The sequence below is a fragment of the Megalobrama amblycephala genome, linkage group LG1 (assembly GCF_018812025.1).
Source record: "Megalobrama amblycephala isolate DHTTF-2021 linkage group LG1, ASM1881202v1, whole genome shotgun sequence".
Classification (NCBI taxonomy): domain Eukaryota; kingdom Metazoa; phylum Chordata; class Actinopteri; order Cypriniformes; family Xenocyprididae; genus Megalobrama; species Megalobrama amblycephala.
Window position 1 is genome coordinate 7,081,147 of NC_063044.1, and position 14,516 is coordinate 7,095,662.

At 38.6% G+C, this 14,516-nt stretch overlaps 1 protein-coding gene across 1 annotated transcript; it reads left to right on the forward strand.

Annotated features, from left to right (window-relative positions):
* Positions 1-612: 612 nt before the first annotated feature.
* On the forward strand, positions 613-12,786 carry LOC125243272 (gastrula zinc finger protein XlCGF8.2DB-like). The gene is made up of 3 exons (XM_048152786.1): positions 613-2,091; positions 2,589-2,781; positions 11,427-12,786. The coding sequence occupies exons 2-3, from the start codon at positions 2,589-2,591 to the stop codon at positions 12,404-12,406; spliced, it is 1,173 nt and encodes a 390-aa protein (XP_048008743.1). The 5' UTR covers positions 613-2,091; the 3' UTR covers positions 12,407-12,786.
* Positions 12,787-14,516: the final 1,730 nt, after the last annotated feature.

Here is a 14,516-nt window from a genome sequence, read left to right on the forward strand (position 1 = left end):
TCTGTAAAATTTTAAAGCTCAAAGTTCAATGCCAAGCGAGATATTTTATTTAACAGAAGTCGCCTACATCGAACGGCCAGTTTGGACTACATCCCTCTACTTCCTTCTTTAATGACGTCACTAAAACAGTTTTTTGACTAACCTCCGCCCACAGGAATACACAAGAGTTGCGTTTGTAGAGTGTGTTTGTCGCCATGTCGTCGAAACGCTGTTATTTTCATCCCGCAGTCCAATCACCGGGTCTGATTCCGGCTCAAATTGATAGGGTAAAATTAAAGACGTTTACAATAACACTGAGCGCGTGCATCTCCACGTTATGGTAAGAGGCGCGACCTTTCCGGGCAAGATGCGCTAAGCTGCTGTCGAATCACAACACAGGAACCGCTGGCACAATCAGAACTCGTTACGTATTTCTGAAGGAGGGACTTCATAGAACAAGGAAGTCATCAGCCCGTTTTTATGACAGTGGAAACAGCGGTATACAGATAAGTAAATTATGTGAAAAATACTGTTTTTTTTTTTTACACGCGAAACATGAACACATGTTATATTGCACACTATAAACACAATCAAAGCTTCAAAAAACCACGAAAAACGGGACCTTTAAAATTTGTATTTTAAAATTAATTTTGTCATATACACTGTTAACTTTAATGTGCATGGTATAGGTAGGGTGACTACATGCGCCATTCTCCCAGGACGCGTCCTGTCCAGGATTTCTAAGTTGCATAAAATGTCCCAGTTTTGGTTTTGTTTTCATATTTGCGGAACGTAACGACTGAAAAATAATTTGATCAATAGCATGCATTATACATAATCAACCGATCGTGGCTTGCAAGAAGGCTGGATCTACAGAGAACGGTCAAAGCAATGCAAATACGACAACATTTTAATGCATTGCATGAAGAATGTCAATAAGAACAGTGGCTTGCACAGACCTCCGTGTAGAAATCGTGTTCCTAAATCGCGTTCCGGGGGCACATCAATATGACCACTTTCACAGTTAAAGAGGCAAGGGCTCAAGCCATTTTAGGCAATTTAGAAATCCTGGACAGGACGCGTCCTGGGAGAATGGCGCATATGGTCACCCTAGGTATAGGCCTACTTATTAATGTCACTGTAAGTCACTTTGGACAAAAGTGTCGCTAAATACCATAAACATCAGTCAAGATATCATACTGCTGACTCTAGCATCCATTTCATTATCATGTGTAACCTAAACAATCATGTCTATTTAACTTCACCTGCTGGCCCAAGAATCACTGATTCTGCCTGTTCCTTGCTGTGCTCTGCAAGATCTCCTGTAGCAGACTCTGCCTGCTCACTGGCTTGCTGACATTATCTTCAAGTGTATTCTCACCTTCCTCAGACCTACACTCCCCTGTGCTACATTTCTTCTTAAAAAAATTAGAGATGCTTGTCGATTTTCTCTTCATCCTCTGCAAATTGACATAGCACAGTTGACTAGCCATAGCTAGTAAAATAACTTTGCAGCTTATTAGCACCAGCGTTAATTTTAGTTAATGTTAATTCGACACTGTAAAAACTTTACTGAGGAACATTTAGTTGGCAAAAAAGTTAACTTTAGAAGCAGTGGTGTAGTGTAGTTTTTTGTAGTGAGTATTCTGCGAAGTCCTCTGTTTCCTGCTAATCTATCATCATAGTTATGCATTTGAATTCACTAACTTGAAATTCGATTCAGTATCAGTTATTTTGGATATACTGTATATCAGGTACAGTACATGGCAAATTTCCTCAAGAAAAAAAAAATCTCTCCACTAATGCTGTAAACTACACATTCATATTGAAGGGTAAAATTAACTGATTTGTATACAAACTTAAACTACGTAATGTGTTTCAATTCGGACACATGAATGAACTCTGCTTTATGAACTCATACAATATTTTTTACCATGATTGTTTGTATCATGTTTCTCACTGTTTTAATTTTAATACAAATATTATCTGGTAAAACAGTCAGTGCACTTCTGTGATTGTAGACAATGCAGCGTGTGAACAGGACTTTTATTTTGGAGTGACGACATGACGTCATAAGACGGAGCCGAGCTGCTGTGATTCTGCTGAAGAAAGGTTTGTTTTAAGAATTTAAGCTGTTTTAATCGACAGAAACAGATCAAGTGTTTAATATTTTTACAAGCGATGTGAAATGAGTTAATTTACTATCTAATGTAACATTGTGATTCTTTATCTAACTGTAATGAAGGATAATTGTGTGAGTAAAACTCATATCCACTGATGAGAAACAGTAAACCTGCGTCTCATTTCTCTCTCTATAAATCATAAATCAGTTTATCATGAACACGAGTTCAGTCTCTGGCGAATAATGGAGAAACTGAACTTTTCAACTCCGAGTCAATTGAATCAAACACTTTGAGAAATGATTCAGTGAATCACGACACGTGCTGCTCAAACAGTGAAAATGAACGAGAACAACAAACACTAACATACTAACTAATCATGTTTTCATCAGTCATAAATGCCTAAATATGAAGTTTATGTATTTGCAGCGTTAGTTGTCTAACCGGGTCATTAGACCAATAACAATGTTAATTATTCTCTTATTAAAGATGGCGTTTAAAAAAGAGGCGAGTGAAGACATGAAGATTGAGTTTATTAAGGAGGAAGAGACTGGAGATCTAAATATGGAATCTATTAAAGAGGAAAGCGAAGATATGAAGATAATTATTAAAGAAGAGACTGAAGACATGAAGATTGAAGAAACATTCAGTGTAAAAGATGAAGAAACTGAGGAACAAACAGGTTGGTTTTATTCTCAAAGCTGAACTCAGTCATTTGATCATTATTAAAATGTCCAGCTCTACAGAAATAGAGAATATACAGAAGCATAATCTTACAGAAAAGTGTCCGAATGCACTCAGTCGGTTCATTCACTCAAGTGGACTTACTGTAGAGTTAGGGTTTGGTTACTTTTAATTAAGCGTTATTAACTCATTACGATAGTGAGTAAATGTTGTAATGTGTACGTCACTTTAAATTCAGTGTTTTCATTAAATCTGATCCTGGACCACAAAACCAGTTGTAAGTCACACGGGTATTTGTATATTTGGGAGCACCACTACTATTTTAGTTATGAAAAAAATAATATATAAACGTTAAGCCTAAACTAATTAATTTAAAGCTAAACTGAAACAGACGCTGGTGTTATAACCTATAATTTGGCACAAATCCAAATGTTTCCATATTCACGATTTGGAGGCTAAACTATATTATTTAAACACTTTTATTGTACACATACTACTATAACTTTTTATATATTTGGTTGAATGTATGTTATTTTTTACAATTAACAGGCTGTGATGTCAAGGTACTAAAACTGATATATGTTGTGTGTATGCGAGGCGCCGGCGCGATCACTTGAATTTTCTTATAAAAGTGTTTTTCTTATAAAAGTGTTTGTCACTTTGTCTTTGGCTACGCCTACTCAGACATTTATTGTCACATAGATGTAACACCATTCGAATCTGTGACGGGTTAAAGGTTAAAGGGTTAAAAGAATTTTGCAGTTAAATATCCAAAAATCACTAGGCCAGTGTTATATATTCTGTTCACTTCATTATTTACATTATCCCAAATGTTTCTAATTATTTGTAAATCATGAGAAAATTGCAATTTTAACCAAGGCTCCAGGACGTGTGAGGAGTCCCCTGTCTATGATGTCATACCCGCGTTACCCTCGGTTTCCGGTTTTATTTTGTAGAAACCATGGAAACACCAAAGACGTTTTAATAAATCACATGTTTTAATAGACAAGGGAACAACTTTTTTTATATATGCATAGGCAGAAAACGATTTGTTGTTATTTAGCTCAACACATTTAGTCTTACTGTTTAACTGAAATTGTCTTGATTTTTTGCGAGTAGCCTACCATGCTTTACCATGCCAAATAGCTAACATAGCATAATCAGATGCAGCTTTATTTTTAGTAACAGTATTACAGCATTTTCTCCATCATACAATACGTTTTAAAATTAATTGTAGTATGTCATTTATTAACACAAGCCATCCAGCATTTAATATGATATTGTAAAATCGATCTATCTTACTGCAGTGTGTAACAGTGTCTCACAGCAGCTGCCGAGCAAACGCACAGAGTAACGATATAACATAATTTTCAACACTCTCAAATGTATCTAATATGATAAACAGCTGCATTAACTCATACTAAAGGGTATATTCTCTGCTCATACTCATGACCGGAAGCAGCGCTACTGCTAATAGTAGTAGTATTATCTTCTTTTAATAATAATTACTATTATCTGTTTTTTTACATAAACACTGAATGTCAAACAATATCTGAAGTCCCACCACCAGTTCTGCTTAGTTAAAATGACAAATATGCATTCATGGTTACCAAGTTTTAGTTCTCGTTAGCCATGTAAAGCCCACTGTTGCAGAATTACAACATCACTTTCAACAATTTAAAAAAAAAGGCCTGCAAATGTTTTTTCTCTCAAGACCACATTTACATAGTTAATGGGTTTTATTGTTTGTCCTCACAATTCTATTGGATAGAAGAAGTGTTTATAGGTCCGGTCATCTGGCCATGAACTCACTTTACAAACTTGCAATAATGGATACACAAACACTGTGTAACAAGTGCAGTGTTCGCCTGTGCTTCTCAAATGAAAAGAACTTGGGGCAGTCTTAAAAATCTTTTCAATATTTTTATTAATAAATGCTTATTCATAAAAATATGATTGTTGTGTGATTATTACTCATGATATATACTGTTATGGGGCTTAGTAAGCAATCAACTTTTTACATTCAGTAATCATTAATGTAATCAAATTACAATTTTAATGTAGTAATTTGTAATTTGTAGTGGATTACTTTTTTGAGTAACTTACCCAACACTGCCTATGACAATGTCTGACGTTTATGTTTGACGAGGCGTGAGCAAGTCAAATAAACCACGCAAAATCTGATCAGAGCGCTCAGACTGAAGCCTAGTTTTACATAAGGAGGTGGGGTAAAGTAATTATTACCAGAGCTTCTCAGTGATTTTAGTCACGTACGATGTGCCATCTCAGTAATCATTACGGGCAATGTCAATTTACTTCATATTTGTGCAGTTTTTGAGTAGGTTTTTATACAAAAACAGCTTTTTATGTAAAATTCACTTTATAAAAGACCCACATTTCTAACTTTCATTCATGAGGATAACATGGATAATTTGACATGGTTTAAGCCGCGCACACACTTAACGATTGTAAGGCAGATTATGAATGTAAATCGATACTTATGACCAGGGGCGGAGCCAGACGTTGTGAACATTCGGGGCTTAGCCCAAATATTTTGCCCAATGACATTTTAATTTTCTGTTAACAGCTTTACTGTCATGAATGGATCTTTGTTGTAGTATTGTTGAGTAAAGTTCATAAAATGTTCATTATTTCCCATAATAATTTGTAAAACTATGTTTGGTGTACCTCCTGTAGGGGGGTCTGGGGGCATGCCCCCCCAGAAGAAAATTTTGTACATTTTAAGGTTAAATGCATCAATCTGGTGCACTTTGAGAGCTCAAAATTAAAGAGCTTCAACCCATGTACAGTAAGCAAATTGACCAAAGAAACAGCATTGTACCTGGACATGAAAGAGGGTTCAAACATCTTTTTAGTTGTGATAGTCTCAGTCTACATTGTGTTTTAGGATGCCAAACAATTATTACAATAATATAAAAATAATAATATAATAGTGTTTTAGGCCTATATAATTATTCATGACAGTTATATCCACATAGCCTATTGTAACAAATGCACTATAAATTAAATTTAAAAATAAAAAATTACACAACAGTACACAAAAATTATTTTACACAAAAGTTACTTTACACAACAGAATAGGGAAATTACAATAGCCTACTTTTGTAGTAATTAATAAGATAAATCTTTGCGCTTTTATTTTGATCACCAGTTGATCTTGAGCAAATGTGCGCACTTCTCTTTAAAACACGCAGCACAAACAGACTGTATACTTAATCGCTGTATTTTGCTGTTTTATAAAGGCACAAAGCCATATCACGGTTTCGATTTTAGTTCGTTGGCAAAATACAACGTTACAGACCAGCTATATGTTTTAAATTTTCGGTTCATTATGAAACAATGGCGTCAGCACAGGGTCATTGATGGGAAACACTGAATGAATGTTTAGCTGACATATGTGCTAAAGTTGTCATGTCAGTTATATCATAACAAAAACCCTTCAACCGGACCGAAAGAGAGTCTCGAGGCCTGCCGCTGCTCTGAGTGAGTGACAGGAGGCGTGGCTGTGTTCAGCTGCGGGTGAACTCGCTGTCGGAGAGAAGAGAGAACGCGCTGCCGGTGTATGGATACTGTAGAAAAGCGGTATTGAACTGCTTAACGTATTTTATTAAAGAGGTATGTTTAGAAAATTAGGGGCCAAGCCCCGAAGGGGCTGTAGCCCCTATTGTAATTGTACGTTTTCCCTTTTATTATTATTATTCTTCCTCCCGAATGGGAGTCTATGGCAGCCCTATCAACGGAACATGAGAAAATGATGAAATTTGGCACAGTTGTAGAGATGCTCATGAATAGTGATTGGACCAAATTTGGAGTCTCTAGAACCAACTCTATAGCGCCACCACCAGTTCAAAATTTCAACATTCTAACGGTTTTAACATTTGAACTGTTTGTCATAGAAAAATTTAATTTAGTTCATCTGATTCGTCTCTTCATGCTGATGCTATTCAACTTCTTACATTAAGTCTCCACCCATTACAGTAGCGGCCATTTTGAAAAGTACAGTATTTGTTTTTTTCGCTTCTCCTCCTTCAAAATTTGTCCAATTTTGTCCAAACTTTGATCAGGTGATCTTTGGTCTGAGCCGCACAGAAATGACTGAACAGATTTTTTTTATTCATCTTTGTTCAAAAGTTATGATGTCATGAAGTTAACGAGGTTGACCCAAAATTGCTATAGAGGCTGTATCTCGGCCAAACTTTGAGCAATCGAAACTAAAATTGGTACACTTGATCAAGACCATGATCTGAGGTTCCATGCCAAATTTGGGAACAGCGCCACCTACAGGTCATGAGATCTGAAAAATGGCTATTTTGGCCAATAACTTTTGAACACTTTATTAGAAAATCAAGATCTTGGTGTCTATGGATTCCCTGTGCCATGCCGAATCCGAGGATATCGAATTCGTCAACATCGGATGAACCACGTGTCCGCCATTTTGAATTTTGTCATAAATTGCAATAACTTTTAAACAATTTGACATATCTTCACACAAATTGGTACGTATGACCTTTAGAAGGTCCTGAAGGTACCTGAGAAGTTTCAACACAGCGCCACCTACTGTTCCACAGATGTAATGATTATTGCAAAACCACTTATAACTTTTGAAAACACTTTCCAAAATGTGTATGCTTTATGTCATTTTATTCCCTGGCTTATGCCGATTCCGACGATGTGTCATTTGTCATTTTCCTTAAATGTACCTGTCTGCCATATTGAATTAAATCAAAAACAGTTTTTTCGCTACTCCTCCCACAAATTTTGGTCAATTTTGTCCAAAATCAGCTCAGATGATCTTTGGACCGAGCCGCACAGAAATGACTGAACGGATTTTTGATATTCGCTACCATTCCCAAGATATTCATCTCTGAATGTGACCTTGCTTGTGTTTGTTGTCTTATACTAGTTAGCTTAGCACAGTAATTGCTTAGCATGCTAAACTATTGCTATTCTTTCTAATGTGGTCTTCAGTCAACAGGTTAACCAAAACTTAGTTGGCATTAAATAACTTTGCATACTAATATGGTTAACATGCTATGAAGCTTTTTTTTTTGTGAACTCTTTCTCACACTGAAACCTCTGCTTAGCATACTGGTGAACTTGCATGGCTGATTAGCTCAATGTGTTACGCCACGGATCCCGAATGCTCTGCATCGTGGGTTCAAAACTCAGTGTGACACATGCCCAGACCGCATGAGGTACTGTGGCAGGAAAAGATGCAGAACTTGTGTCTGTTCTAGGCATTCTGCCTAAAACTGGTCTAATCTGAAGCTATCACATGCAATTCCTTTATGTCCAAATTCGTAGTTATTCTTCTTCCCCCTGTATGGTAATCAATGAACCATAAGAAGGAAAATTATCAAATTTGGCATGCTTGTAGTGATAGTAATTAAAAGTAATTTGACCAACTTTGGAGTATCTAGGACTAAGTCTATAGCGCCACCACCAGTTCAAATATTCACTTTTGTAAAGGTTATAACTTTTGAACCCTTTGTTCCAGAAAAATGAATGTCAATACAACTGATTCCTCTCTTCATACTGATCACATTCAATATCTTACATTAAGTCTCCACCCAGTACAGTAGTGGCCATTTTGAAAAGTACAGTATTCCGTTTTTTCGCTACTCCTCCTTCAAAATTTGTCCAATTTTGTCCAAACTTTGATCAGGTGATCTTTGGTCTGAGCCGCACAGAAATGACTGAACAGATTTTTTTTATTCATCTTTGTTCAAAAGTTATGATGTCACGAAGTTAACGAGGTTGACCCAAAATTGCTATAGAGGCTGTATCTCGGCCAAACTTTGAGCAATCAAAACTAAAATTGGTACACTTGATCAAGACCATGATCTGAGGTTCCATGCCAAATTTGGGAACAGCGCCACCTACAGGTCATGAGATCTGAAAAATGGCTATTTTGGCCAATAACTTTTGAACACTTTATTAGAAAATCAAGATCTTGGTGTCTATGGATTCCCTGTGCCATGCCGAATCCGAGGATATCGAATTCGTCAACATCGGATGAACCACGTGTCCGCCATTTTGAATTTTGTCATAAATTGCAATAACTTTTAAACAATTTGACATATCTTCACACAAATTGGTATGTATGACCTTTAGAAGGTCCTGAAGGTACCTGAGAAGTTTCAACACAGCGCCACCTACTGTTCCACAGATGTAATGATTATTGCAAAACCACTTATAACTTTTGAAAACACTTTCCAAAATGTGTATGCTTTATGTCATTTTATTCCCTGGCTTATGCCGATTCCGACGATGTGTCATTTGTCATTTTCCTTAAATGTACCTGTCCGCCATATTGAAATAAATGTAAAACAGTTTTTTCGCTACTCCTCCTACAATTTTTGTCCAATTTTGTCCAAAATCAGCTCAGGCGATCTTTGGACCGAGCCGCACAGAAATGACTGAATGGATTTTTGATATTCGCTACCATTCCCAAGATATTCATCTCTGAATGTGACCTTGCTTGTGTTTGTTGTCTTATGCTAGTTAGCTTAGCATGCTAATTGCTTAGCATGCTAACCAGTTGTCATTCTTTTTAATGTGGCTCTTCAGCTATCAAGTTAGCCATGAGCTTCATTAGCATTAAGTTAGCTTAGCATGCTAATATGCTTTTTTTTGTAAATTCTTTCTTACACTAAAAGGTTTCTTCCACGGCAGGTTGAATATGTGTCATGAAGTAGCTCAATGTGTAAAGCCAGGTACCTGAAGAGCCCAGTACCCAAAGATAGCGGGTTCGAATCCCGTGTGGAGGGGTTTTATGAAAAAGTGTGTTTTGATTCCTTTATTGCCTCTTGGATTAGAAATAAATGCTTTTTGTTTCATGCTGTGTTCATTTTCATCTAAGCTTCTGTACATTCTGAGATCATTCTCGCCCATAATTCTGAACCAGCTGTTTCATGTTTGTTCATTTTCTGCTGTTTTTCCTCTTCCTGCTCTGTATTGCGCTACAGCATGATGAGCTGCAGAATGATCTAAAGTAAAGTTATTAAATATAACATTCAGTGCAGTTTTATTAAAATTCTTCATTTTAAGTTCATTTTCACATGAACTAATGAACTTCGGCATTTGTGCCAATATTCACCTTCACAGTGGTGCAATGAGATGTGCAATGGACGCTGAACCTGGAGGTCGTGGGTTCGAATCCCGTGTTGGGTGGTCATTATTCAATTGTGTGTAATGAGTCATTTTGATTCCTTTTTTATCCAAATAAGCATTGTACTAATATTTATTCCTCTTGAATTAGATACAAGTATTTTTAGTTCATTCTGTGTTCATTCTCATCTGAACTTCTATTGATTTTCATTTCATTTCCACCTGTCCTTCTGAACCAGCTGTTCTGCATGAACATTCAATTTCTGCTGTTTTTGCTCTACCTGCTCCGTATTGCGCTACTGCCCCTTCTGGGGCTTGGCCCCGAATTGCTGCTTGCAGCTATATTTATATTTTTACAGCACTGTTAAGAAACCTCAAACCTGAAAGATTCAGGGCTTTTGGGAAAACATTCGGGGCTCCAGCCCCCTTAGCCCACCCCTAGCGCCGCCCCTGCTTATGACTGATCACACTCAAACGTGTCCAGTCAGAGCCAGTTGCGTTCAGTCTGCAATTACAGTCGGTGTTTAAATTCCATGTAGAAGTATTTAAATCGGCTTCAGCCACAGGAAACAATCACTGTGCAGTCTTAGAATGTTTTTAGATAGTCGTTAAATGTGTGCCCGGCTTTAGTGTAAGATTTTTGCCCATCTTTTGAAAAATGCAGTTTTAAAAGTAAACTATCACTTTTACCAGTAGATGGCTGCAGAGCTCCACTATCCTCCAAAAACTATTCTCCAAATGTTGAGTAAAAAAAAATAAAATAAACAGAGTAAAATTACATTTTTTTTTTTTTATTAAAAAAACCAATTATTTTGTTACAAAATTACATTTTGTGTCCGGTGTGCGAGCCCCTTGAGTGTACTGCACAAGGGTTAAAGTAGCTAGACAAGGGCATAAAAATCTGAACTTGAGTGCAGCCCTGGAGTACCTCAACAGGACACTTTGTAGATTTATTTGAAATATCCATCAGTCTCAGATCAGGGAATCAGAGCTGATGAGTTGAACCTAGAGCAGGAATGACCAAACCTGTTCCTGGAGATGCTTCACCCCCCTTGGTACAGGGGAAGACCAGAGGCTGTTTTTTGAATGGATATCAATGGATAAAAGGCTTCACTATGCTGATTAAACAGCTTTTGTGGGGAAATAGCTTATCATTTTAATAAATTGTTAACTTGTTTGGTAATCTTCAGCATGTTTTACAATAAACAATACTTTAGAATAGACGTGTAACATTTTTGAAGAGGTGCGTGTCAGGCTACATCCTAGGTTACGTGTGGCACTCACAGCCTATGGCATACCTACGGGGTACACACGACGCGGAAGTATAAATCAGCCTTAAGTCTTCAGGAATGCTTCATTTACAGGCAGGTGTATTTGATTAGGGATGAAACTTAACTCTGCAAAACAGTGGCCCTCTAGTACCAAAGGGTATAGATAGGGTATAGATCATACATGTTGTTGATTTTGATGCTTTAAATGTCTAAATTGTTTTTTTGTATATTTTTGCCCTAGATATGATGGCACCGAGAGAGGCGAGTCATGAACTTAATGAAAGGGATGAAGAGAAAAAACATAATTTAATGAGTGAAAAAAAATTAACAACATTTTCCTTACAAAAAGGAGCTCAAAAGACTGGAACTAAAAGTTATTTCACCTGCCAACAGTGTGGAAAGACTTTTGATCAACATAGAAACCTTCAAGTCCACTTGAGAGTTCACACTAGAGAGAGAGCCTTCACTTGCCAACAGTGTGGAAAGAGTTTCATACGTAAAAAACACCTTAAAGTTCACATGAGAATTCATACTGGAGAGAAACCTTTCACCTGCCAACATTGTGGAAAGAGTTTCATTAGAAATGAAAACCTTAAAGTCCACATGAGAATTCACACTGGAGAAAAGCCTTTCACCTGCCAACAGTGTGGAAAGAGTTTCATTAGAAATGAAAACCGTAAAGTCCACATGAGAATTCACACTGGAGAAAAGCCTTTCACCTGCCAACAGTGTGGAAAGAGTTTCATTAGAAATGAAAACCTTACAGCCCACATGAGCACTCACACTGGAGAAGAGTGTTACACCTGCACTCTGTGCGGGAATGGCTTCACACGGCTAAAAACCCTCAGGCAACACATGAGAATTCACACTGGAGAAAAGCCTTACACCTGCCAACAGTGTGGAAAGAGTTTCAGTCAAAAAGGACACCTTATAGTCCACATGAGAGTTCACACTGGAGAAAAGCCTTACACCTGCCAACAGTGTGGAAAGAGTTTCGTTAGAAATGAAAACCTTAAAGTCCACATGAGAATTCACACTGGAGAAAAGCCTTACACCTGTCAACAGTGTGGAAAGAGTTTCAGTCAAAAAGGACACCTTATAGACCACATGAGAATTCACACTGGAGAAAAGCCTTACACCTGCCAACAGTGTGGAAAGAGTTTCAGTCAAAAAGGACACCTTATAGACCACATGAGTACTCACACTGGAGAAAAGCCTTAAGCTTTGATTTATTATTTTCTAAGATCAAAATAAAATTGAACAGCTCAATATTGCAATAAATTGAGGTCGACACAACAGCCTCTTAAATGTTAAAAATGTGAAACTCTCACAGTTCACAAAGCTTACGCTACGTCCTATGCCTTCTCTATAGGTTGTTTGCACATGATGTCAGTGCTGCACGTGAAATGTGGCAGGAGGGCAAGGAGTGATTGAAAAGAAGATTTTCTATCCCATTGAATGATAATTTGGTGTTTTCACTTCAGTTTTGTAGAATTCGGTTTACAATGTTGATCTGGTTACCACGAGAACTGTGTCACGCGGTGCTGCTTCAGCCATCATATGGTAGAAAATGTCAGAATAAATAAATGTGTTCAACAAGCTGACAGAAGTTGATCCATTTCTTTGTTGGTAGAGTGTAAATGTAACGTACTCGGTTACTAACGTAACCTCGGTTCCCTGAGATATGGAACAAGTACTACGTATGGGGAAAGGTCTCCTTTTCCCCCCGTTACTAAAGCCTTTTTCAATAACGCAGTGTAACTGCACCATCATTGGTTGACTCATAGACAAGTTGTTTAACCAATGACGGCGCGGCATAGGATTTCAGGTCATTCGACTGAAGCAACGACAATGAAGCCGCAGCCTTGTGGCACGGCATGTATCGCAGTACTCGTTCCGTATCTCAGGGAACCAAGGTTTTTTTTTATTTTATTTTATTTTTTTTATTAATCCTAGGGTGTTTTGATTTAAAATGAACTGTGTGTTGTGGATTGTATGTATGTATTATGTTGTATTGTATGAGAGCCTCTTAACCAAAGAAAAATGTCTATCATTGTTGATAGACAATAAAGATTCTCTGAACTCTGAGGTTACGCTAGTAACCGAGTACGTTCCCTTTTGATACTTCACTTGTACTGCGTATGGGGAACGAATTCAACCGCACCGTGCCACGGCAGGGAATGACTGGACTTGTCTTGGACACCGCAAGGGAACAAGTGGACAAGTGAGAAGGCTGGATCCGTCGAACCCATAGTTACACTTGCAAACGGAAGTTAACTCCCGGAGTGGCATGAAGCGGAGCTCGATAGAGGCCGCTGTACCATACCAAGAGGAACTTGTAAAGTCGGGACATCTAAATTATAAAATCTGACAATGGTGGACAGCGAGGACCAGCCGGCCGCCTCACAGATGTCTTAATAGAAACTCCACTGGACCAGGCCAAAGAGGAAGCCATTCCTCTAGTGGAGTGGGCTCTGACTCCTATGGGGCAGTTCTGGCCCATAGAGGAGTAACAAAGAGCGTCGACTATCCAACGCAAGAGACAATGCTTTGAGACCGAAGACCCATTGGTGCGGCCGCCAAAGCAGACAAAAAGCTGATCAGACTGCCGGAAGGCTGTGATCACTGAACGTAGCTCCTCAATGCCCTGACAGGGCAGAGTAATTCCAGCTCTCTCGTCCGACGAGGGAGGAAGCGCTGAGAGGGAAATGACTTGTGCTCTGAACGGAGTTGAGAGCACTTTAGGAACGTAGTCATGCCAAGGTTTCAAAATGACTTTGGAGTCGTTGGGCCCGAACTCAAGGCATGCAGGGCTTATGGAGAGGGCCTGCAAGTCGCCAACGCGCTTAACTGATGCTAGTGCAAGTAGCAGAGTGGTTTTAAGGGTCAGAGGCCTGAGGTCAGCTGAACGCACTGGCTCAAAGGGAGGCCCTTTAAGAGCTCTGAGGACCAGAGAGAGGTCTCAGGTGGGAACGGTGAGAGGACGAGGTGGATTCAATCGCCTAGAACCTCTCAAGAAACGCACCACAAGGCTGTTTCGTCCCACTGACTGGCCAGCGGTAGGAGAATGAAACACTGCGATGGCTGCTACATAAGCTGAGCGTTGAAGGGGTGCGACCCCTATCTAAACGCTCCTGGAGTAAAGACCATATCAGAGATACGTCACACTCCGCTGGGTCTATGTTGCGTGCAGAGCACCAGTCAACAAAGACCGACCATTTCTGGGCGTAGAGGCGTCTTGTGGACAGAGCTCTCGCCTGAGAGATGGTATTTAGTACGTCCCCTGGGAGGTTTGCAGGCTCCCATCGAGGAACCAGAGGTGCAGAGCCCA

Excerpts from the sequence above, each read along its gene's own strand:
- LOC125243272 (XM_048152786.1), top strand. The coding sequence starts at position 2,589 with ATGGCGTTTAAAAAAGAGGCGAGTGAAGACATGAAGATTGAGTTTATT. Across the intron at positions 2,782-11,426 it reads AGAAACTGAGGAACAAACAG|ATATGATGGCACCGAGAGAG; the intron begins GTTGGTTTTATT and ends TTTTTGCCCTAG.